Source organism: Anser anser (genome assembly GCF_964211835.1).
Source record: "Anser anser genome assembly, chromosome: 3".
Classification (NCBI taxonomy): domain Eukaryota; kingdom Metazoa; phylum Chordata; class Aves; order Anseriformes; family Anatidae; genus Anser; species Anser anser.
In genome coordinates this window covers 36,580,657-36,606,600 of record NC_139722.1, presented here as the reverse complement: position 1 = coordinate 36,606,600, position 25,944 = coordinate 36,580,657, and the positions used below count along the sequence as shown (strand labels likewise).

The window sequence follows — 25,944 nt, the reverse complement described above, 5'->3', positions numbered from 1 at the left end:
TTGTCCCCTATTAAACGTGGTAACCAACAAACATTTCCAGCAGGCTGTGGACAGATGCCTGCACTGCTACTGCTCCTCCAGTAAAGCTGTCTTTCAAAATCCCATTTCCATAGCAAACAGAGCACAGCTACAGAAAGCATCGCAGGCACTGACTATACAGAGCCCATGAATCATGCTTACAGCTAGGACAGTAACTCCTGTTCATTCGTTTCTGCTGGTGTTACGGTACACAATGCACCTCTTGCCAGCAGCCTACAGCATTGCTGCAGGTAAGGTCAGAGAAGAGAGGGGCACGCCGGCCTCTTCCCCTGTGTTGTTGTTCTTCCCATGCAACTGGAATTGGCAAATTTATTTTTTCTCAGGAACTAATTCTTGGCTTACATCTGCTCCTCGCAAATTTTTAATTACTTTGGTAGCTTTTTTAATTGCCATGTCCATCACTGTAATGCAGGGCCACGTGCCCACTTAATTCAAAAAGCCTATTGGACAAAGAAATAGGATTCCTTAAGTTCTTCCGCTGGGCCTATTTAAGCTCTTATATGAAAACTGAGCACTGCCACAACTTATCCCACAATCGTACGTCCAGATCTGAGACTAGGGTAACTAATGGCGCTAACAACCGCTAACTAATTGGGCACTAATTCAAGCTGTGTCTGTGCACAGGACAGCAGGCGGTTGCCTTCTCAAGGATGCAGCAGAAGCTGCTAGCCTAGGTTTTAAAGGCAGTAAAACTGCAACCTTCATTTTCCTCTCTACCTTAAAGAACTTAAATGTAGCCAACAGCAACAGTATAAAATTTGCAGCACTCTGGAAGGGCACAGAAGTGCCAAAGAGTTCAAGAGGCTCTTTTTACATTGTCTCTTATGAATACATTCAGTACAGAATTGAAATAACTTGATCTTGTGCGTACATGAAGTGCCAATACATACATGCTGTTTTACAGGCCTGTTATGTATTAATTAGAGTAAGACCCTAGAAAACTAAAAATCAATGTTCTTTTGTTCCTTTAAATTTAAGTATTAAAAACCCTTCAGTGAGACATGAATGTGAAAGTATCGACTTCTCTTCATTTTGTAGTATATTTTTCCCTCTCTGTTCTGCACAGATTTTTATATGCCACTGACCACTCTGCTCCAGTCATGCTGCTCTGAACTACACCCGTTGCTATAAGCTCATCACCGTCTAACCAGGTCATTTCTAATGACCATATGAAAGGCCAAGAAAACAAAAACCAATGTGCTTCCATGAATCAACACTTTGCAACCCTAAACCTACCCACTAAAGTAAATTTTCTGACCAACAAAGACAAGCTGCTGAGTATTGGCACCAAAGTAAATCTGACATGCAACACAACTCCAAAACTTCACATTATTCTTTACCGTGGCTCACCCTTAGGACTTATGTTGTGGTACCTGTGGCCAGTAAAGAGTTCTAGCATCCATGAAAGTGTCTCAAGAAAGGATGCCAAAGACAAGCAGCTTCAAGCACCCCAGAAGTCTTGTATAACTGTAATGCACTGGAAATTGGAAGAGAGCTCACTGCTGTGCTGTTACTGGGACTGCTGGGCATGACATCATAAACTGCTGTTCGACAGCGACTCGTAACTCATTCTGAATAAAAGATAATGCCAAACAAAATAAAGCAAGTAAAACACAGTATTGCTAGATTTTCAAGCAGAGGTTAAATAACCTCTGAATTATTAATTACTTTGCAGGTTGGCCTCAATCCAGAGTCCTGCCACAGAATGTCTTTATCAGACTAGAGTCAGAGTTTCAAAGCACTGTAAAGCCATTAAAATGAATGGGTTTTGTTTGTTTCTTGTTTATTTGTTTTAAGTAATTTGCATTAAGCAACAAGTTGGTAATTTGACATGGTGTAATATAAATGTCTGCTCAGTAGCAGCTTTAACATTTACCTAAAATTACTACAGAATAGCTCAGCACTCTGATGTGCTCCTAAAACATCATTAGTTATGTTTACATACCAGTTAAAACTGCTGATGCTACTGAACTCTAATATGCTATTGGGGGGGGGGGGGGGAAGCCATGTAAAAATACCACCACATTACAGAGGAGAAAACACAAGACACACAGTCATGGAAAGGGTTTTTTTGTTGCTTTTTTGCCCCCCCTCACTGTCTGGAGGGAAACCTCATTTCTATCAGCTCCGTGGGTTATCTGAAACGTATGGTTAGCATCACAATATAGTTCTAATCAAAGCAGTTTGAATTAAAACTATATTTCTGCAAGTGCAAACTGTACATTAGAGTAAGTATAAATGCAAAATATTTCCTTTCCCTTGAAGAAAAATGTCTAACAGCTCAAGAGATTGACATGCTGAAAAGCAGGGAGTGCACAGCAAAGTGAATTTTCATTCTGCCTCAGTGGACAGAGTTTTGGCCCCTTTCAGTATTAGCATGTGGAAGGCCAAACACATTGTTTAAATTTATAAATCACACAGAGTGAACGCAGATCCATCAGCAAGATGATGCTGGAGTTCAGCCTCAGGCATATGGACATTTGCATGCCAAATTAAATAGCAGAACATGGGAAAAGTGTCCTCAATGAATACACTAAGAGGGTACTTAACATTATACACTCTACTGATTAAGGAGAATCCAGCACCGAACTTGTTCAGCAGTCAGAACTGAACTTTCAATTTAATTTCCCTGCACAGCCGCCACTCTCCATATATCCTGCCACTTTACCACTATGTATTGTCCTGAGATAAACTGCCTGTGCCTGTCCAAAAATTTGCATAAGAGATGGAGAAGTGTGCAGCTGCACACTTGCATATCCATCCAATGCAGGAAAACCAGCTCAGACAGAAGACATCAAATAGGTTTTTGATGCATCTGGAAGAAATGCTGCCCCCTGCCTAACAGCCAGCACAGCTGGAAACAGGACAGCAGCAACCATGTGTCAGGAGGGGGCTAATCGGCATCAGTGGCAAAAGCATTGATTTGAAAATAATTTGAAAATAATACCAAATTTTGAAAACATTCTTCTCTTAGTTTAATGCTTTCCTAAAAAGTGACTGATCTTGCTGGGTACTGCGTACAGTGAATGACTGCCTGGACAGACAGGCAGGAGGTCTAAATTAGCACACGCCTGTCATCGTTAGCCACTGCTTCACTCTGTGAACTGTGATCACATATCAGCAAAGTCATGTTCTCCCTGGAGAGTACTTCATTTAAAAATACAGGTACAGTAATGGTTTCTCTATGGATTTCCTGCAAAATGCTATGATGCTCAGACAAGCATCTTGAAAGCTTAGAAAAGGATGTTACTATTTTTACTCATGGTTAAATAAAAGCATCAGTGGAAAAAGATGAGATTTAAATAGCTATTAAAATAGCTCAAGTATTTTCAGCTATTTTAGTGTTAAGAACTGATTTAACAAGATTTCTCTATTATCTCTACAATACAAACTCAGACATAACTGCTAAACTTTAATTATTTTTTCTCTTTTCCAGAATTAAAAGCTGCTAACTGCCCAACTTTATTGATATTTACTAATGAATCCCATACTGCAACACACTTATTAAACTGTAATGATATTGAATAAAAATGCCTTAACAAGAAGTGCATACAGCACGCAGTGTTGGACTAGAGAAAAGTAAATGACAAAACTATCCTCACTTCTAAATCCGTACTTCAACTGGAAGCTGTGGAAACTTACGGATGGACATCTAACCTCACTAATAGACCAATATTTATCTGAAATTAGTTTCGCCTATAAAATACAGCATGCACATTTATGTATTTGATTAGCTTGTAATAACTGATAACACTCATACATTAATGTCAATGTGCTTTTATTTTTGGAGTGAAAAAACAACAGTAGGAAATGCAAAACACTTGCTGGTGTGTGTGCTCTACAAAGGCAGATAGATGTATTCACAGACACTGGGAAGAACCACCCAAAGCTTCACCGGTGGCTTTGCTCTCTCACTTGTTAAATACTCATAATGAGGCAGAGCTTATCATCTCTCTCAGCGCCTACGGAAACTTCCAAGCAACTGTCTCGTTCTTGCCTCCACCTCTCTAGAGAAAAAAAGGAACTGCTTTAACTCCCATTAGCAGCTGGGAAAAGCTTACTCCAAGCCATAGTTTTTAGACAGCAAGAACCCAAAAAACAGATAGGCAGTGAACGCTTTCCCTCAGTGGGAACCCTTGTCTGAACGAGCATGAGTGGGATTCAAGCTTGGGTTACTGATTTGCCAGCAGTGCACGTGAGTGGCGGGGTTGTTTTGTGTTTTCTCCTACAGTAAATGAAACTGTCCCCTAAAATACAAGAGGAGCATAAGAAAACCCAAAATCTTAGTACATGTGCTCACTCTTGCATGGATGTTTTTAGGAATTTTTTCACAGAAGTTTAAGAAACTTTGAGTCAAGATGCAGACAAATAAGAGATTATGATTATTATGATTTTTGTTGTGCCTACAGACAACTAACAGCACATACCAACCCTGCATTTACAACTATAAAGAGTGTGTTTGAGGATATATTTTATAAAAATCCCCCACAGTATTTGAGTACTTCATTCTGCATGTTATTTGAGGAGTTGGGGTTTGTCTGAGTTTATGTGCTTGGGAGTTTTACACAACACAAATAGATTACTGCATGTACAGTCCAATGTTTGGCAATATTCAATTAATTACACCACTATTCCCTCTTCATTACTGAATTTATTCCAACTTTGAACAGAACAGTCCATCGTAGCCTGAGCAGGTAACAGATGATACTGCTACTATGAGCTATTCTGCTTGCATTTTAGAAAAATTTGTCTTTCCCTATGTCTCCCAGAAATAAACACGTATGAAGTCTCATGAGCAAAATGTACATTAAGACATAATGTAGAATCACAGAACGGTTTGGGTTGGAAGGGACCTTAAAGATGATCTAATGCTAACCCCCCTGCCATGAGAAGGGACACCCCCCCACTAGGCCAGGTTGCCCAAAGCCCCATCCACTAGAACTTTTTAAGAAGTCCAATCATCTTGTGCTGCGTTTCTTACCAAGGAAGATTTAGTATAGATTTAAGGTATCAGAGCATGAAACCAGATGAAAATTGGGACAATCCTGCACTGTGAGTTAAACTGTCATGATAGACTTTGGAGAAAGATCCAGAACTCTAACCTCAAATTAGTGTGGAGAAAGTGCAGGCACTACCCTATGAACGTGCCTTCTTGTCAGATCATGGTTCCCTTTTGAGAGTGACCCAGGCTGAGAAAGCTACCACCCTGCCAGACAAACACAGCCAAACCCACACAGCTGGGCTGGTGAAGCACTGATCCCATGCAGGCACTGCATCAGGGGATCTCACATGCTGTGAGGGGGGAAGGTCCAGAATGGGGGACACGGTGGAGACCAAAACACACTAGTACTTCTGTTTGGAAAAGAAAATAGAACAGATCCAATGTTTACTGCTGTATTCGAGCTCTTTAAAACACAGAATAATTCTTACTTTCATAATTAGTATGAAAGATTCAAATTAAATTCATAAGTCAAATTCATGATATGAAAGGCCATTTTTTCATATTCATTTTACAGAGCTTTACAGTGAATCTCAACTTCTACTCTCTTTGTAGTATATCAGCTTCAACTTTTTTGATGAAAAGCAGTTTTGTTTCCTTTTATAAATCTTGGTTTTGTAACATTTCATCTCTTCACTTATTTTCTGTATTCCTTATCAAATGTGCTGTCATATAAGACTGAATGCTGAATAAGACAGTCAGTATTATCCACAAATTTAGACTTGCATAACCAAAATTGCTTCCAGTTCACGCTGCATCAGAAACTGGGAGTTCACTGAACTGTCTACATTCATGTTTTACAAACACGATGAGCATCTTCATGCACCTGCCACAAACACTTTTAACTCAAGCCAGTGAATGAGAATTTTATTTAGATGACATGATGACATTTCCCTTATTACTCCCAATTCCTTTCATAGGAAATAACATTTTTTTCCATTATTCTGGGTTAATTTCTGTATGGTCTGATTTTCTTTCCTTTCAATTCAGTTCTCTTTTTTCCACTGCATTATTAAATATTTTCTGCCCATCTTCAATTTACTTTGCTGTGTTCATTCTAGCTTTTATTTATATTTTATACCAACACTTCCTAGATCATTCTCCTAGTGACAGAACCTGACGTTGCAATCTATAAAACCAGGCTTTTATGGATTGTGATTCCTACTACAGTGACTAAAAGCATGAAAGTGGCAAAAAAAATTATGTAGGATAGTAAATGAAGCACTAGACTGCCTATTTCAGTTCTTTCAATTTTACTGCCTATTGTGATTGTGTCAAAGCAAAGTTAAAAAAGATTCAGATTTAATAATTTTTCTATGTGAACTGAATGACCATACTCCTGTACCCACATTTCAGCATGCTGTTTTATTAAGTGTCCATGCTATATTTAATCCAGAACCTCTCTATTTAGCTACTCCCTGAAATTGTTTTCAACAGTGAAAAAAGTCTGTGTCTTATGAAAAGCTGTCCAGGCTGACCTGTCCTGAATCATCTTTCTAGTCAACTTGGAAAAATGTGTTTGAGACTTTTATGATTCCTCAAACTGCATAGAGAATTCTTCCATAATTCCCTCATTTCTATAAGTAAGTAGGGCTAACACTTTGTATCTCAAATTCCTCCAAATTCTTAAGGATTACACATTCCATTTTAACTCAATGCTCAGTTTGAAAGTCAATTTGTTTCAACACATGTTATGAGAATGAAATGATTTAAATATAAATGAATTACAATTACACTATAAGAATTGCTTCCAGTAAAGACAGACTTTAAGAGAAGTTTGCACCCTGTTCATTTAAACTAATTTTAAGTGGCACTGGCACAAGATTTTATGTTATTCACCATAATTATAAAATAAATCCCACAGAGTGCTCCAAGTTATTATTTAGTTCCTACTGCGCTAAGTAAACCCCTAATGCAGACACAGATGCATGATTTGAAACTCAATCTGTCTCTCAAATATTTTGGAGTACTACATTGCAATCACCTGTTCTAAGAACCACAAAAAGCCATGGAAGATGTCACAGCTTCATTGGGAAAAGCCATCTCAACTTCAGCTTATGGGAAAAATGAAGTAATGGAACCGTATGGAGTATCTAAACCACCCAAATTCTGAAGACATATCATGAAGTCGTATGAAAATTGATTCAGTTCAAAGATTCTGGAAGTGTAATGTTGGGAAGCCAATTTATTTTCATTTTTATTTTTTGCTGATTAAGTTATTGAACTGTTCTTTGTTCTTGTTGTTCAAGCTTTTTTGTTTTTGCAAGTTCTTCCTATGGTAACTTGCTAGAATAAAATTGCTCTGAAGCTGTTACAGCTTTGAAAGGCATTCCTAGACATATTGACTTTTCTTTTTCCTGAAATACATCTCACAGAAATAGCTCATCTAATAGTTTCTCCTAATGTTACACAGTAGCAGGAAATTACCCCGCTTAGAGCAGATTAGGCCTTATTTTGCAACAGCAGAAGGAAATCTAAATCCCCACCAATCCAAACAGACAAAGATTATTCTATCCAATTTTACATACAGAACTGAAGAACTGAAAAAATAAGATCACATAACTCAATCCTCTGATACGGGTTATTTCATTGAATTTGCTGGGACCTTTCCCCTGATTAATGTTAATCTTTTGTAAGACAAAGCTTGGTGCAACTTTGAGAAGCTCATGATTTCTTCTGGAAGAAATCTGTGGTAGCTGATCTCCCATTCCTCAGATCCTCCCAAGGCATAATCAGATGCTCCATGTCAAAGTAGCTGCCAGGCAATAAGAAAAGAAACTGCACTACTAAGATAGAAACTCACCCTTAAACCAGCACTGCTCTGTTCTTGCAAGAATGAAGAAAATATGTGCCTTGTTACATCTGTGCAAAGCTTGTGCAAATGACAGTGTGCCATCCTCTTATTTCATAGACAGCAATGAGCTCACACCCTTCTCGAGCCATGTATGTTTTTGTAAGTCAGTAAGTAAGGCACATTTTTGTGGTGGATTCTGCTGTAATGTTACTAATGTGCACAATCCAATTTCATAAATTAAATTTCAAAAACCTTAAATTATTCAAAATTAGTAAAGCATCTTCTATTTTTCAGTAACTTAAATATTATTTGTGGATAGTGGGGGAGAAACCACCAAGACTGTTTTGTGACACAGATTTTCTATATTTGCAGGATCAATGCCAGATGGTTTGTGCATGTTTATTTACATTTATTTTCAGTCCTAAAAGAAAATAGTGACTACCGTATTGTTGTAACCATAACACAGCATTCCCACACCTAGTCCCATAGAAAGCAGGAAGCTACACATTTGATGTAGAAGCCCTAAAAGACAGGAAAAGAAAAATCAAGCTACTAGTCTGCACTCATGTCATGATCCTTTCCCAGGTACATTTCCTAAACTACTCTACCTATAAATTCCCCCAGCAATTTTAACTCTGTTCTCCTCAACTTTCCAATTTCTCAATACATTCTCTGTCAAATTACCATCACTTCTCAGAAGCGTAGTACAGTTTTTGTCAAAGAGTTTGCATAAAGAAGGAGAAGAAAGGTGACTAGAATAACAAAAAAGGAAATTACATGCTGTACTATGCCAATTCAAGTGCTGATGAAGTCCTGCAGTTAAGTAGTTCATATTTTTGGATCAAAATGCACCAGAAATTAAGCAGAATAGGCTCTAAGGTTCAAACTAGCAAGCACATTCCATCATACACAGAAGCTACATAAATATAGCAAATTGCAACAACTGCCTATTATACTAGTGTCAATTTAAAATCCAATTTTAAAAACAAAAGCTACTTGTTTCAGATTTACATTTCCCTCAAAACTGTATAATTCAAAATGTTTTTAAAGAAATATCAGACAGCTTCTTCAGATTGCCATGAAATTTTCAGCCACACCCAAGTTTCAAATAATCTCTTCTAATACATCATGAACTAACAAAAATAAGTGTTTGAGACTTCACAGTAAAAGGCCACCTGCTAATAGAGGTGGGAAAATATAAGTGTTCCACAGAATTCTCTTCAAATCTGATATGTTACATTGACCACAACAAGACTTATAAGACCTTTAACGTAAACTTAGCTTTCTAACGTATTACATTCTGAGTGAAAGATAATTTTGAAATAAAACAAAGAGATGATGTGTTATGCTGGGATAGAGTTAATTTTCTTTGTAGAGGCTCATCTGATTGCTGTGTTTGAACTTTTGATGAAAATAGTACTGATAACACACCGATGTTTAGTTGTTGCAGAGCAGTACTTACACAGAGCCAAGGCCTTTCCTGCTCTTCGTGCTGCCCTGCCAGCGAGGAGCTGGGGGTGCACCAGGAGCTGGGAGGGGACACAGCCAAGGGAGCTGGCCCAAGATGGCCAAAGGGATGGCCCACACCTGGTGGTGTCATGATCAGCAATAAAACTGGGATAAAGAAAGAGGAGAGGGGTACATTCGGAGTGATGGTGTTTTTCTCCCTGTCACTACCCGTGATGAGCCCTGCTGTCCTGGCAGTGGCTGAACTCCTTCCTGCTGATGGGAAGCAGCAAATGAATTCCTTGTTTTGCTTTGCTTGCACATGTGGTTTTTGCTTTACCTAGTAAACTGTTTGTATCTCAGCCCATGAGTTCTTGTGCTTTTACTTTTCTGATTCTCTCCCCCATCCCACCCGGGGAGAGTGAGCAAGCAGCTGGGTGGTGCTGAGCTGCCTGCTGGGGCTAAACCACAACATGACAATATCTAATAGAAAAAAGATCACCTTCGAGTTAGTTTTAGATGAACCTTTCAACGACTTCTCATTGCTGAAACCCAAACTTTTGGTATCTACAGCCCTCTGGGGTGACCAGTTACTGCAGGATTACTACTGCCATATATTTGGATTCCTTCCCCCTTTACACTGCACGCTCAGCAGAACTGCTCTGCTCATAAGGACCTCATCTTTCTACAAAGTGATCAATAAGCTGTGCTCAGAGGCTTATCCCAGTAAAAGCAACCTAGAATAATAATCCCTTCATTTGCAAGGAAAAGAAAAACAAAACAAATTGGAACACTGATGGCGGCTACAAATAAAGAGATTTGGTAAAAGGGTTATTAACCACCGAAATCATGAAAGACTTCTAAAATGAAGTATTGTTCTTTATCACAGTGTTCATCATAAAGTTCTTTATCACTTTATTCTTTATGTAACTGAGTTTATTTTCCCCTTGTACAATCCTTTGTTTATAGCCCCCTATTAAGTCTCCATTTCATTCTGAAAATACATCACACCATCATCTTTATTTTGTCAGTATGGCAGCAATGGCAAAAAGGAAGCAGGACTGCAAGCTGCTTCTCTGCAAGGCAGCTTTTTACCACAGACACCAATGAAAGGCAGTCTTCAGAAGGTTCCCTGATGGCTTTAATTAGAGAAACAACATGCTTTGAGGTTGGCCAACCTCACCTGTAAATAGCTCTGCACAGCAGACGCTTTAGAAGGTGAAACATTACAAGTCAATTAAAATAAAGCAAAGACAAGATTAGCAGAAATGAGTAGGCAAAATAGTACGGCATGCACATGACATAAATTCCTCCTCCTGTCAGTGTAACATGCTCAAAGGCTGCTAAGCCAGTAGCTGGCTTAGACCTCCTGGTCCCTCCAGTGGGCAGCTCCTCCAGTTGACACTCCCAGAGATACCCCCACGTACACCCGCCTCCAGAGTCGCTCAGCCTGCTGTCCAGCTTGACGTTGGCTTGTGACAGACACCGACACGCTCCTGGCACTCAGACCATACATACCCTCGAACACAGGACAGAACGCCCCACATGCGAAAAGAGTTAGAAATGGGGTGTGACGAGAAGACCGGACACATGGTGCTGATTGGGCACAGTGCACAGCCGGACAGTCTATCAACCAGCCCAAGGGCAAGCAACCAGTCCTTCTTCTTCCCCTTTTACCCAAAATCTGCCCTGTCGGTGGTTGCTGGCTGTCTCCCCTCAGCCCACGGGGACAGCCCTGGGAGGAGCCAGGTCAGGGGCTCCATCTCCCAGGATGGGCTATTGGGGTTCCCCTGCTGCAGCTGTGCCTTCTGCCCCTGCTCACAAGGGAGCCTCCCCCCGTCACCCCTCTTTGAAACCACCCTGTTCCTCTCATTTTCTTCTTCAACACAGGTGCAAACACTGGATTCACATTCTTTTACACTGCAAGTTAATAATGTGCTGATGATTTCCACACCCGATTTTGGAGATGACATCTCCGTGGGCCTTTCTCCAAGGCTCCTCCAAATATGCTCCAATGTGTCCCTTAAGGAAAAGAAGTTTAGGGCCCTCCCTGCTGAACGCTTCTGCAAGCTTTTATACACAATATAATCAACGAGCAGTATTAACAGTACCTATATTGAATTTATCCTATCATCTGTTACTCACTTCATAATACCCATTGAGAACATGTAAAAACGTCAGTACTAAGGGCAAAGTCTCATCACATGCAGTTTTAACTACACCACTTCATCCTTTTCTTAGTTTTATATGTTTAAGAAATCAGAGTGAATGACTACTTAATGCAATAATGTGCCCCCTTTTAAATATTCTGTGCTTGACACAGAAGAGTTCTGATTTAATATGCTCTCCTAACGCTTTTATCTTTCAAATAATGAAAAGGAAACCTTCCATATAGTTTTCTCATGAGTGAAAGCCATCATTTCCAATCACACTCATTTCCTTGAAATCTACATTACCATGAAATGTTTATGACAGTTAACTGTTTTGAAATAACCTATGTATTTTTATTCACCTTATTTCTATGACGAGAGACCTCATGGCAAGGATGGAATAACAATATGGAAACTAACCATCTAATCCAACTGGACACAATTGATTGAAGTCTTATTATTTCCATGTGTAAGAGGAAACTAAAGCCAACTGCAATCCACAGTTTTTGGCATTCTCAGTATGCTTCGCATCCAGTAAAAGTGAATTTCACTTTTCATTTTTATTTTTACTGCACACTGATATCAGACATATAGACTTTACTTGATTGTTTAAGAAACATGTTTAAATAAATTTAAAAAGCAAGGTCTTTATTATGCCTACTGCTCTTGAAAAAGCTGTTACGTTTTGTAAATGATGTTCTGCTCTCTTTTGCAGAATGGATATTCTTAAAAATAACTGGTATCGAAACTTTCGTACAGGATGCTGAAATCTTCAAGAACAGATATAAAGAGTAACAACAGTATAGTTATAAAACAGATTTGAGTCAGCCAAAAGAAACTCACGACGGATAAATTCAATGCCAAAGAGTTATATTTCAATGTATTCTGAAGTAGCATGTGTGATAAATTAACTAATATTTCCAAAGAAACAAATCCTCATTTCCTAAAAAATTTGAATACAAGATTATTAGTTACCATCATGAAACAAATATATGCTTTCAGCATGAACCAAAAGAAACAGCCCTTTATTAAAGGCTTTTAAAGTTCATTTGCTAAATATGTCGTATTTGTCAATATATATATCCCTGATACAAAAAACAAACCAAGATGGATCAACCACGTGAGTCCCTTTCTTAGTGGACGTCTGAGGAGATTAAAAACTCATTTTTTAGTTTCAGCAATATATTGATCATACCATGAAATGAATCTTCCAGTAATATTTACTGATAAGCTTTTTTCTTCAACTTTTTCTCTCCAACTAACATATTTTTTAATGCCACTAAATCTCACTAAATCATGAGATTGATGCCTGACTTTAAAAAAAGTTATCTCCTCAGGTGTTATTAATAGTAACACACAACACTAAAAGACAGGCACCACTGATTATTTTTTTCACATTTTCCTAAGAATTTAAGAAAAAGCATCACATTCAAGACTCAAGGTTGGCAGTGCCAAATGATTTTACTAGACCTATTTTAATCAGCAAGGTCACCTACAGAAGGGGAGAAATGGAAGAGGGATCAAACACTGCTTAGATGATAAATGCTTGCTTCTTCATAAAGACAATTTTCATACACAAAGTGAATTATCTTCACTGTAATATTAAAATTAATACAACTACTCTTAAAAAAATGTTTCACAAATACTAAGAAACTTAGTTTTCTGACTCCTTATGCATATTTAATTCAAAATTACATTCCCAGAACTAATTCACAAGTTTAACTGCTGTCTGTACAGCTTTTTGTGTGAACTTTAGAATCACCTTTGTTTATCTGTTCAGATAAAATAATGCAAGCATGCACAATTCTGAAATTAAACAAAAAAATCAAAAATATGAAAACCCCAATTTTTAATATAGTAATAAACATTATTTCTATACATAAACTCACTCAGACATGCAGAATGCTTAAATACAAACAATCTGTGTACCTGAACTGTAGAACTAATTTCAGATGCAAACCCTCCTGTCAAGGGAGCCTCGTGGCTGATCAGCAATCGCCCAGTCTTCACCACTGACTGAAAAGGAAAAACAAATACAAAAATGTAATCAATTACAGCTCTTGTGAATTTCTTACCTGTATTACTTACAGAATATATGAATTGTATGATATTATTAGCAGTACTTAAGTGTAGCTGCAATTTCCCTCTTGCATTTTCACTGAAATGAGGAATCATCCCATAAATCTGAGTAATTATTAGAATGTTTACATTTACTAGAGAAGTGCTTATATCTTCCATTCCATTTTAAGCAAATATGAAGAATAAAAATAGATTCTACTGAATTTGAATTTATCCTATCAATTCAAATTGTAACATTTCTGAAAGAGAATAAGATTTTTAAAAGTCATCAGCTTGGATCCTGTGAAAAATAAAAAGCACACATGCAAATAAATCCTTCACCGATAAATCTGCCTGACCAGACCCTAGGTAAAACTCATGAATAACAACCATTCAAAAAGTATACTTATTAATTTTTTTTTATTATTTTTTTTTTTAGCAAGAAGACAATTGTATGGATTAATGTTTCTTATTCAGGTTTTACACAGCAATTGCAAACATTTTCTAATTTTAAATCTCAAAGTTTGTGTAGTTTATATGGAATTCACTTCAGAAATAATTCCACAGCACAATACATACAGAATGTAACATAAGCTACTTTTAACCAAAAACTGTGTTTATGTTGAAAGACAATGATGAAAGCAAAATAGTTTAATCTGATGAGAGTACAAAGCTTCAATACAACCAAATATCTTGAGGTATATAGCAATTACATGCTAAATTGCTTAGATTTCACAAATATCAGATGCCTCTGGTTAGAAATATGGCAGCCAAGCTTTACTTTTCATAATAAACATTTTACCATTTCATAAGGTGCATAAAAAAGTTCCATGAACTTCTAGATTTACATATTAGGGGAAAGAAAAAAAAAACATCAAAAGGTTGTGTATAGTAATCTTTCAAGGACAGGACAGTTACAGTCGTATTTTAGACATAATTACACGGTGTACTGTTAGCATACCAGTAGTAATCAAGAAGGAAAGCCCAAGATACTGGTAGCTCTCAGCTCAACTTTTCTTAGAGATGTGAACTTCTCCAGTGGGGCAGCTCCAGGCTATCTACTTTATAGAATATATAAAGGCTATGTCTTAATAATTCCATTTTCATTATGAACCCAGTATTTTCCTAATCCTTTCAATTTTCTAAGGCAGCTCATTGGCTCTAAGTAGCTTGTCCACAGAGGTACTGGCAGGTCACAGGCCAATAAGCAATACGAACCATATACTTTACTATGGAGGAGCCTGAAAATATTCAGATCTAAGCAAGACAGGAAAAGGCAGTTGGAAAGTTATCCATTGTGAGGTCGGGTATTTCCTGTATTTCTTATGCCTGCACTGGAAACTCATAGCTAAAGAGCAGAGACATTAAATGCACTACAAATCTGTCAAATTCACCAAAACAACAGCTCAGAAAAATAAACACTCCAGTTTAAATTTGATATGATAAAACTGATATGATTAATCAATTTACAAGTTTGGTTTTTTTTTTATTGTTTGGTTTTTGTTTGTTTTGAGAATCCACTTATTTTAAATGAAGATATTTATTCTTTTGCATATATTTATTCTGAGAAGTACACACTTTGAAACATTACAAGCTATCATTACAATTAGCGTCTCAACTCAACTAAAAAGTACCTGTCAGGCAACCATGCTAGCAAGGCTTGGGGACGCTTGGTACCCAACCCAGCTTGTTCAGGGCTAGCGTGGATACCTGCAGCACATTGTGCCATATAGAAATACCTTTAAAATTCTTCTATATGTTAATACAGAATCAAAATGAGCAGATGTTAATCATTATACTGCATTGCAAATATCAACCTGGACTTTAAGGAAAGATCCAAGTACTGCAATTCCTGAATATTACAGGTTCTGCTGCATTAATTTTTGTTTGAAATTTCACACTTGTTCCTAAAACACTGTGCATCTCTCAGAAAGACATGCAATGTTAATTATGGCATTTCCAGTGTTTGCAAATGCATCACAGCTATTGCTAAGTTGTTCCAATGTTTAACTGCTTTCCCTGCTAAAATTTTGCATCTTATTTCTAAACTAGTTTGGCTAAGTTCAACTTCAAGCTGCTGGTTATTATTTTCCTTCTGTTTGCTATCTATCATCTTCTAGGAGAAGCTATCTATTATCACATTTCAGCTCCCCACATGAACATGTTAAGATTGTGATCAAATCATCTCCTACCCACACTTTTGCTAAACTAAGCAGACTGAGCTTTAAATCTTTCATCATATAGCACACTTCCAGTTCCTTCATCATTCTTACAGCCCTTCCCTGAATCATCTCCAGTTTTCAGTGTCCTACGCCCATCTCAAACCAGCATTCCAGCCTTTTACAGAGCAACACCAAACACAGAGGCAATGTAACCTCGGTACTGCGGTTCTTGGATACACAAGGCCTTTTGGCCAAAGCATAACCCCACGAGTCCAGTTTCAACTGATAACTGTGATTCCACATTTTTGGGAAACGATTTTTTTTTTGCCTTTAACAAATAATTTCTTTCTGGAATAAAGAGGGAATAATAGTCTGCATTCATTATTTCAAGATGCGAAATTATATTTGGATATGCTGAAAAACATAACATGAGCCTGAACCCAGCCCAGCCAATGAATCCAACTTCTCTTTATCAGTGATCGAGTGTCTATTTCTCCAACGGCTTCCTACCTCCAACATTTTTTTTTTAAATCAGTAATGGTTTTAAACGTTTTCCATATCTTCGATAAAAATACTAAACAGGTTAAAAAAAAATCATACTATGCAGGACCTCAGTGACTTTACTATGACCATTCATTAGCATTGCCCTTCCAAACCATATAATTTAAGTCAGGGTAGCCCTACTGCCTTACTTCTCAGCTATGTTAATTTGCTTTGTGAGCACCTACTAAAGTTCTCAACTTCTCGTTGTTGATCATGTATTTCTAAGTTATTTCTTCCTACTTGTTTTTTCTAAGCTATTCTTTTCATGCTTTTATAGATCATTCCTCCTAATTGTTTTGGTACACAGTTTGGAGGGTGGAGTTTTTTTGTGTTTTTTTTGTTTGTTTGTTTGTTTTAAAAGAAAAACAATTCTGTAATGCATGAGATAATTACTGAATTACTGGTCAAAAAATACTTCAGTTCAGCGAAGATAATGGGTCTTTGTATGCCCTCTTCATTTTAATTATATTGTTTTCTCTACCAAAGACAACAGTACCATACAGTAATAACTGCAAACAGTAGCAACAGATGTTATTATTTTTTTTTATATACAGCAAAAATTTTATATGCATATATATACTTTTTCTACATTGGCAGTGTTCTAGAATGGCCAAGTTATAAAATTCCCTATGAAGATGTAGAAATTAAAATCTTATTTCCTGGAAATAAAGTAGTTAATGAGTTAAAAGGGAAAATCTCACAAGTAACTGCTCTACAAGCTATAGAGCACAGAGGACATGAATTGTTAATGATTGTTTGCAGATATCAAAGCTCTTCTATAAAACATTAATTTCATTTTTAAATTAAGCTACAAAGCATTACTCCCTGTCAGATCAAATGAGTCAGGCACTCAACCTCCAGGGTAACCAAAACCCAACATTCAGAAGAGCATTTTGCAGTCCAAATATTTTATCAAACAACTTTGTCTACAGTGCGGTAGACATCAGCTAATGGGGTCCTCACCTTTCAACCTGAATTGGAAGTACCACTGGCATAAAAACTGAAGAAAGCAGTGGATAAATCAGCACGGTGTAACAAACTGGCCATCACAGAATTCTACTGGTTTGTCACCTTTTAAGAAGGCATTTAGATGGAGTGCTTTTTCCATTTGGATTAGCTAGAGAAACTGGTTGTCTTTCAAGGAATGAAGTATTTTGTCCCCTCACATCGATACCTTTTACATTTCTAGAAGGGCTTGGCTCTTCTTCATTTCCCCAACAGCTCTCTACCTTTCAAAACACCAGTTTTTACATTTAGTCCTACGTCAGTGAGGGATTCAAAGGTTTAAATGCACGCACACAGTGCAGCTCACACAGAGTACTTTACAAATGCATCTTCAAAGAATACAGTGTGGCTTAGGAGACTGGCACTGATATAAAACGTTTCTTCTTTATATCTGTAACCAGAAGTTGTTGCTAGCTGATCTTTAAATTCCAGAGAGACTTTTGAGGGTGTTAAGTGTAATTGTAGTTATCTCCTGTCTTAAATTAAATGAAAATGGAAGCTTTTGTTGATTAGCTTTAGGAACGGTCCACAGAGGAAAGCCGGAAGAAATATCCAGGGATTTAAGAGAGCAGAGGTCTCAGTCATTCTGTGTTTTCAGAGCTGAGTCCAGCTGATGTCACCCTGGTTGCTCCCAGAAGGGAGGGCTCCTGTCCTACCCAGCACCTCAAGTTCCCATCCTGGCATCTCCTCAAAGACTTATGGGGCTGCGGGGAAAGCCAGTTTCAGGAGATAACTTGGTTTGTCCTGCAGCATTGTACAGTTAGCAGCCAGCACCACCAGAGAGATGGGGCAGATCAGGGTCACCTCCTTCAGAAGCGGCCCGGCACACTTCAGCAGTGCTCCCTCCTGAGGGCCACTGAAGCCCAGCCAGCAACGCTCCAGGCGCAGGCCGTCACACCACTGTCACCTATGCTGCAGCTGGGCGTTGGAGAAAAGACGCTAGGGCTTTCAACTACTACATTAACCCTAAAACAAGAACAAACGCACATACTGAATATAGATTTTCACCTCAGATTCCTTGTCAGAACCGTTTTACATCAGTTTAACACACAACAGCAACAGTTTAGGTTTCTCCAGAGCACGAGGCTAGCGGCATGATCCCCCAACCACCCGCTAGTGCCTTTGCCAGACTGAGGCTTTCAGGTTGCACACTGAAGGTTTTCTGAACTGCCGCCCAATGTTTTTGCAGTGAAGCAGCTTAGCAAATTATTTTCAACCTCCCTCACCACACTCTTTATCCAAGAGTTTCCATAATCACTTTTCTATTCAATTCTCAGTTCGTCATCTTGGCTGCTTTCTCCTCTCCTACAGGCACTGATGACAGAATAAAATAATACACGCCTGGTGCTTCCAAGCGCTTTGAAATCTAAGTGCTGACATTACCAGTAACATACTGTGCCCTTACTCATGGGAAAGCTGACTTAAACCAAAATGAGGTTTGATGGTCAACTGTATTTTACACTATTACTGTATGTCCACGGTAACAGCACTATTTCCACTGTCACCAGCTGCTTCACTAACACAGCAATTGCCTTTAAAGAAATGATCAAAGCCAGTATTAGATTATATATGTCTGTTATTTTATCACACTGGCAAGCTGTCTATTTCTGTAAACTTGTTCTCGGAAAAAGATTTTCCATCTCTTATAGAAATTTTTTTGATGTTCACTCTCCCGTTTAAAGTCCTGCATACTTTTGATCTTGTTCTTTATAGACTGTAAAAATTTCCTGCATAATTTAAAAACTAGCTTTCCAAAATAATTTCAATGAAGCTGGCAAAAGCATTGAAATATTATATCTCATTTTCAATGAACACGTATGCAAACAATTATAAAATTACATATAAATCAACATTAGTAGATATGTGTCTTTACCGAAAACGAGCCAGAATATGGAAGCTTAAAAGAAAAAATACCCTTGGTAAAGTTTCAATAAATGCCTTGAAAAACTTTGTTCTTTTCACATTTTTAGATTAGCTTTAATAAATTTGTTCTTAGAAAAGGTAAAACCTGAGGGAGGCTACTTTTTTCCCCAGATCCCCTAATTCCTACTTTCCTTTCAATGTTTCAATAACAAATGAAATTGCATAGCTGTATTTGTCGTACTGAATATCATAAGCACAGGGATAGAAGTAAGATCTCAGATTTCTATTCAGAATTTCCCAGAGAGAAATGTGCAACATAACCTGCCAGATGAAACACTGAGGATTATGTTTACTATGCACGTGCAGATCAACAGCATGACACTAAGTCCAGTGCATCCCAGACACAAGGAACTATTATTGGTTCGTGTGATATATCAACAATCTTAACAAATGCAGTAATTATGTCCCCAATTTCCAGACACCCTAGAGCCATGCTGGAACTGTAGGATCTCTGGAAAGTCAAACAAATAGATCCTCAAGTACTCTTTTACCATAGCACAGAAATAACGAATGAAAGAGAATAGGAATAGGATGTGTCCCAAGATGCTTGGAGGTACAAAACCCTTGAGCTTACTAATGGTCAAGATCCAGTTTGCAAATTATGGCTATCAGTTGCACAGAACTACCTTCTCCAAGAAGTAGTTAAAGCAAAAAATTGTATGCACTCTTTAAAGCTTCAAAAATAATTCTTGAAGAAAAAATATGGAATTAATCCAAATTAAAAGAAAATATCATATAGTCTGATTTTCAACAGTACTAAATTCCCAGAGATGGAAAGTGAAAGCAAGCCTTCAGATCTACTGTATTATATCTACACTATGCTCCCAAGTTAACTGAAACTTATTCATCAGTAAAATCACAATGCAAAGATGAACAAATGACATGCAAAAAAACATTATTTCATCACATACAGCTCAACAGCCCAAAGCATGAATAAGATTTCTCAATTACTGGTAATCAGGGAATCATAGAATAGTTTGGGTTGGAAGGGAACTTAAAGATAATCTAATTCCAACCCCCGTGCCATGAGACAGTCTGGCTTACACACATTTTGTATAGATTCATAAGGCTAGTGTAAGTATAATAAACACACATGTCCGAGTAGAGTAATAATATAGCAGAGAATCCTAGCTGAACATTGGCAGCAATGTAGGTAGATCAAAGGATAAAACCACTTGGAAAAGAGAAAATGTCATTCTTATTCCATCATTCAGGAAGGCTATCAGAGAGAAATCTTTAACAAAGTCTTTCCAAACAATAAAATGAAAAAAACATGAAGCTCTAATAGGCGAGATTGCTGATTAACAAACAGCAGGGAACAAAAACGAAAATCCTATTTCTTTTTAACTTCACATCAATAGCTAAAACATTGCCAGTCATTTTAACCGATCTACATTAGCAGAGCGCAAATCCTTATCTACCTACTAGTAGTTAAACAAAACAGAGGCTTTTAATCCATTACTGCCTGCTCGTTGAGCTCACGCATCAGAGGGCTGTGCTTTCTGACCGAGAGGCCGGCATCCATGCACTGCAGGCGGCACAGCAGCTGCTGCTGGCACCGGCTGTGGTCTGGGCAGAGCTCAGAGCTACCACCAGCTGCTGCAACACAGAACAAGTTCCCCCAAAACAGAAGGAACTGCAGTAAGAAATTTATATGGCAAGGAAAACAGGTTCAATTTGCAATTTACACTGCGAGGACAATCCGGTCCATTAGCATCCCAGACTGCAAAGAGCATGAAGATGAATGGACAAGAATTCTGATTTCTAACAAAGAACCAGAACATGGTCCTTAAATGCACATGACATTTACAGGAAACAAGTGGGGGGTGTGAAGGAAGGAACTGAGAACAGCCCTGTAATACTATTAAACACAGCGGGCATCCTTATCACACTGGGACAAAGAGGCTGTCCTGCTGCACAGCCCTCCTGTGACATAATTACTATACCCTCACCTGCCTTGTGTGAAATGAAAGATGAAAATAAACCCCCAAAAAAATTTAAAACTAAAAAAAAAGTTTGTAGTCTAACCTCTTGCCAATTTGTTTCAAATCAGAGTAAAAGATCAGCTACTACAGAAAATAGACAAAGATCTAAAAGCATAATGCATTACAACTCCAAGTAGCATAATTATCTAAAACCAAATGATTAATGCTACATGGAAGAAATTATCAAAACATGTACTAGATTTTGTAGACAGCTGTCATACTGTCTGTTAAGGTCTTTCAGAAGTTATTACTGTGCATTCAAATATTGACTTCTAATAAGGAATAAAGCTCCCAGAATGAATTTAAATTAATTTTACAGGACCAATTTCAATCTGTTTTCCCTAACAAATCAGTCTTGCTGTACTTCAACCTGGCATCTACTTCCACCAACTCAGTGGTATCAGCACAATATACTCAGATTAAAATCCTAATGACAACTCAAAGGCAGGGAAAGGAACAAGCAGTTTGGATCACTGGAAAAGGTTGGAATGCATTTTTGACAACAGCAAAGGCAGAAGCAGGAGGAAGCGTTAGCAGCAAGATGGCAAAGAAAAACAACCTCAAACCTACTTTTATTTGTAGCCACCTGTCCTTCACATCTCTGATCTTTGACCTTCCCTTAGCACTACATTTAAGAATAAGCTTAAGTATCAAGAGAGACTTTATATTACAAATACTATTCTCTGGGAAAAAAAAAGTTCTGATGTTTCAGTAAAACAACATTACTAATATGGTTCGGTGTCCCAAGGAATATGGATTTTAAATGATTTCAAATGAAATCATACAGATATGCTAAACAAAGAAGAGACATAATAGTTAAAATAGGTCTGTAAGGCTTACCATTTGATAAAATTCCATACAAATAGAGAGGTACACACACTGTACGCACACACGTGAGCGTACACACGTGAGCACACACACACACAACACACCCTTATCCATAACTCAACTGCCCCAAAGAAAGTAAAACTTTTCTTTTTTCTTCAAATGTTGTTAAGCCCATACATTTATATCATTTGCTGGAGTTGTTGAGCCCTGTTTCCATTGTGAGGAAGGTTGTGAATAAAATCACTTCCAAGGTTTCCAGCTGGTGCTCAAGAAATCTAGCTGTACGTTCAGTACAGGAATTCTATATTATAGTCAACAAGCTGGAAGAAACAAGTTAATAGGCTTGCAATAATTCTTGGAACCTGTTTTCAAACAATTCTCTAAAACCTCTGACTCTGAGTAGAGAGAAAAAATGACCCTAATAGGTAGAATGCTGATATTTTGATTCTTTTTTCTACAGTGAACAATAAATGCAAACTGAATGAAAAGTGTTCCTGTTAATACAAATACTGCTAGATGGCCAACCAAGCTTTCAAAAAAAAAGTTACTTAAAGACTTCTCTGCACTTTGTCAGTTTCTATAAGCATATCTAGCTATCTGCATGCAGATGCATATGTCTATATGTTTTCTTTGTTCCCAACTGAAACGAAAATATTACATTGATCTCTGAGACAAGACTAAAAGAGGTAAAAATTTGTTTGAAGCCCAAGATGAATAGCTCAAATTCAGCATGTCAAAGCAACAACAACGTTTTGCTCAGGAGTCATCATTCACAATTTGTTCTGACATTCAGCATAAATAACTTCTGAGTTATCTAAAAATAAATGATGTCCAATGACTAATTCCCAGTTCTCTTACCAGCTTTATTTAAACAACTGTGCTCCTCTTGAAATCTACATAGCCTCTTATGGCAGAATAAAAACAATTCCCAGGAAGTATGATGCTATGAACCCCAGAATGTCCTTACCTCAAATAGCAGTGCATTAAGCTGTTGAAGTTTTTACTGCCTCTAACCTCAAGTGAGGTCCTTGCAGCAACTTAAATTGCTGTCCCAGCTTCCTCCTGTGTGAAAGTACATTTTCCAAGCAGTGGATCTGACTGTCTCCTTTTAATAAGAACAGTTACAAATGGAATCAGCATTGATATGAAAGTTTGACCCATTTAGTTACATAACCATTTATACCCTTTAAACTGTGCCCATTCACCTAAGACACAATGATTTTGTTACTTCTGACAAGCCATACAAATAAATAACAAATAGGAAAGCCAAAGTTGGTACTAAAGCTAAATTTATAAAAAAAAATGCCCTTATCTAACACAGAGGTGAGAGAAAAGCTGTGCTATGTGGAACACACTGCATCTCTGCTATGAGGAAAGGCTGTTCAGCCTGCAGAAGAGGAGGCTTGGGGAGATTTTATCAGTGTACAGAAACACCTGAAGGGAGGGCGCAAACAGGATGGAGCCAGGCTTTTTCAATGTCCCAGGGACAGGATTCAGTGTACCCAGGACTGCACAGTTCACAGTATTATGCTGATGCTGCAAAATGCCCTGGTTAAACCTCACCACTTTGAAATCCACATCAGGGTAGATCTTTTTCCCCAGTTTAAAATGTATGTATGCAGGAACAGTGCATAAAGAACTAATGTGACCACAGCTGAATGCACATAGGAAACATCTTGGAGAGAAATGTTAGTGCAACCATAGAGCTTACTGCCTCAGCACACCAGGACTTTATTGTTCCAATAGGTATCATTTTACACTATAAATGCCAAAAACAATTCTGAAAGACTAATGTGGCTTTTTCCTGCATAGCACTGAAAACATAACATTATAGTGTGAAGATAGTGATGTAGAGATAACACAGAATGGAAACAGGCACAGGAGTAATGCAAAGTAACCTGGAAAATTAAATGCCAACCAAAATCACAAGAGTTGGCTACAGAGCTAGGCTGAACATCCACAGAAGCAATGAAAAGGGTGGATAATAAAATAATTAAGATTACTTTATGACCTTTCTATCACACAGATATTGTCAGGGTGTGGCTGATCTGTTCAACATAAATATTCGTAAGCTTCGTGCAAAGCTAACAGCCAAGGACAGATTCCCAATGTGTTAGACACCACAAAAATACAGAGTAGCAGAGAATTCATATCCAAAACAACTTGCAATTTGAGTAGCTAAGACCATGAAAACAGAAAAAAAGATATGACACTCAGCATGGTGCACCTCAACATGGTTTGGGATGGTTATTTTTTTAACAGAAGAGTGCTAAATTAAATTAAAGACTCCATCGGTGACCTTCTAATGCCTTTCAGTAAATTTAGACAAATCTTGCAAAACAACCCTGATAGAAGCAATCTTGTAACACTTTCATACCACCACTCTACATGCTCTAAAGCAGTTAATGGTCATGGATGTGGAGACAATGGAGAAAAGTTGCATTTTGTGCACAGGTTCTTCTGCTTAATCAGATTCTTCTGCTTAAAAGATTCAGGAAGATATTAACCAAATTCAGTGTGAGCTAAGCAAAGAAAAATTACTTCTAGGATTTTGGTGTGACTTCTTGATATCCTTAAGATCAATTGCTACGTACACAGTGGAATCAATTAATTAGGAAAGAAAACTGATTTTGTATTTTCAAAGTTGCTTTTGACTTCTAACCTACCTCATCCCTGTCACTTTATATATGGTATGTTGATTTCACTCATTCTTGTCCTTCAGTTCTTCATATCTCTTTTTTTTTTTCTCATTCCTATATTTCTTATAGCTTTCCTTAATAGTGACAATTAGTAGTTTCATATAAATTAGGTGTAAAGAGCCCCTGATGAGTTTTGGGAACCCCGGACTGTTGTGGTTTAACCCGGCTGGCAGCTAAACACCACACAGCCGTTCGCTCACCCTCCCCCCTCCCTCTCTGGGATGGGGGAGAGAAACGGGAAAGTGAAGCCTGTGAGTTGAGATAAAGACAGTTTATTAAGACAGGAAAATAATAATAACAATAATAATAATAATAGTGATAATGGTAATAGTATTAACAATAATAATGTGTAAGAAAACAAGTGATGCACAATGCAATTGCTCACCACCCGCTGACCGATGCCCAGCCTATTCCCGAGCAGCCGGCCCCCCACCCCGGCCAGCCACCCCTATATATTGTTTAGCATGACGTCAGATGGTATGGAATACCCCTTTGGCCAGTTTGGGTCAGCTGTCCTGGGTCTGTCCCCTCCCAGCTCCTGCTGCACCCCCAGCCTGCTCGCTGGCAGGACAGAGCAAGAAGCCGAAAAGTCCTTGGCCTGGTGTAAACACTGCTCTGCAACAATTAAAACATCAGCATGTTATCAGCGCTCTTCTCATCCTAATCCAAAACATAGCACCCTACCAGCTACTATGAGCTACTTAACTCTGTCCTAACTGGAACCAGGACAGATATCCACCCCTTATTCCATACCATTTATGTCATGCTCAGGTTACACTCTGTCCAATACATTCTAATTAATCACCATTTTCATCTATGATATATAGCAATCATGGTAGTGATGACATACATTATTATATAATAATTAACATACTACAATTCAACTCATGGGCTATTCTCACCCAGTATCAAATCCCCTTGAGGTACACACCGGACCTCCCCATTCTTTTGCATTACCCACCAAGTGCATCCAGGTCCCTGAGCAAAAGCAATTCCACGAATGGGTTTGCCTTTTCCTGAGGCAGGAGTAGCCCAGACTGTTTTACCCAGCATGTTTCTTACGTGCACTACAGGAACTTTATCCCCTTCTACAGTGCGTAACAGGTTTGATTGGGCAGGTCCAGCTCGGTTGGCAGATCCCCTGGTATTGACTAACCAGGTGGCCTTTGCCAAATGTGTATCCCAATTTTTGAATGTCCCAGCACCCATTGCTTTCAGTGTAGTCTTCAACAGTCCATTGTATCGTTCAACTTTTCCAGAGGCTGGTGCATGATAGGGGATGTGATACACCCACTCAATACCATGTTCTTTGG

The 25,944-nt window shown here is 38.1% G+C and overlaps 1 protein-coding gene across 3 annotated transcripts in view; it reads right to left on the bottom strand.

Moving 5' to 3' along the window:
• BCKDHB (branched chain keto acid dehydrogenase E1 subunit beta) overlaps nucleotides 1-25,944 on the bottom strand; it is a 132,954-nt gene that overhangs the window by 40,950 nt on the left and 66,060 nt on the right. For all 3 annotated transcript variants that reach the window (XM_083829948.1, XM_083829949.1, XM_083829950.1), the window contains exon 9: nucleotides 13,358-13,444. In XM_083829948.1, coding sequence (XP_083686074.1) covers nucleotides 13,358-13,444 — 87 coding nt within the window. The remainder of the gene's footprint in view (nucleotides 1-13,357; nucleotides 13,445-25,944) is intronic.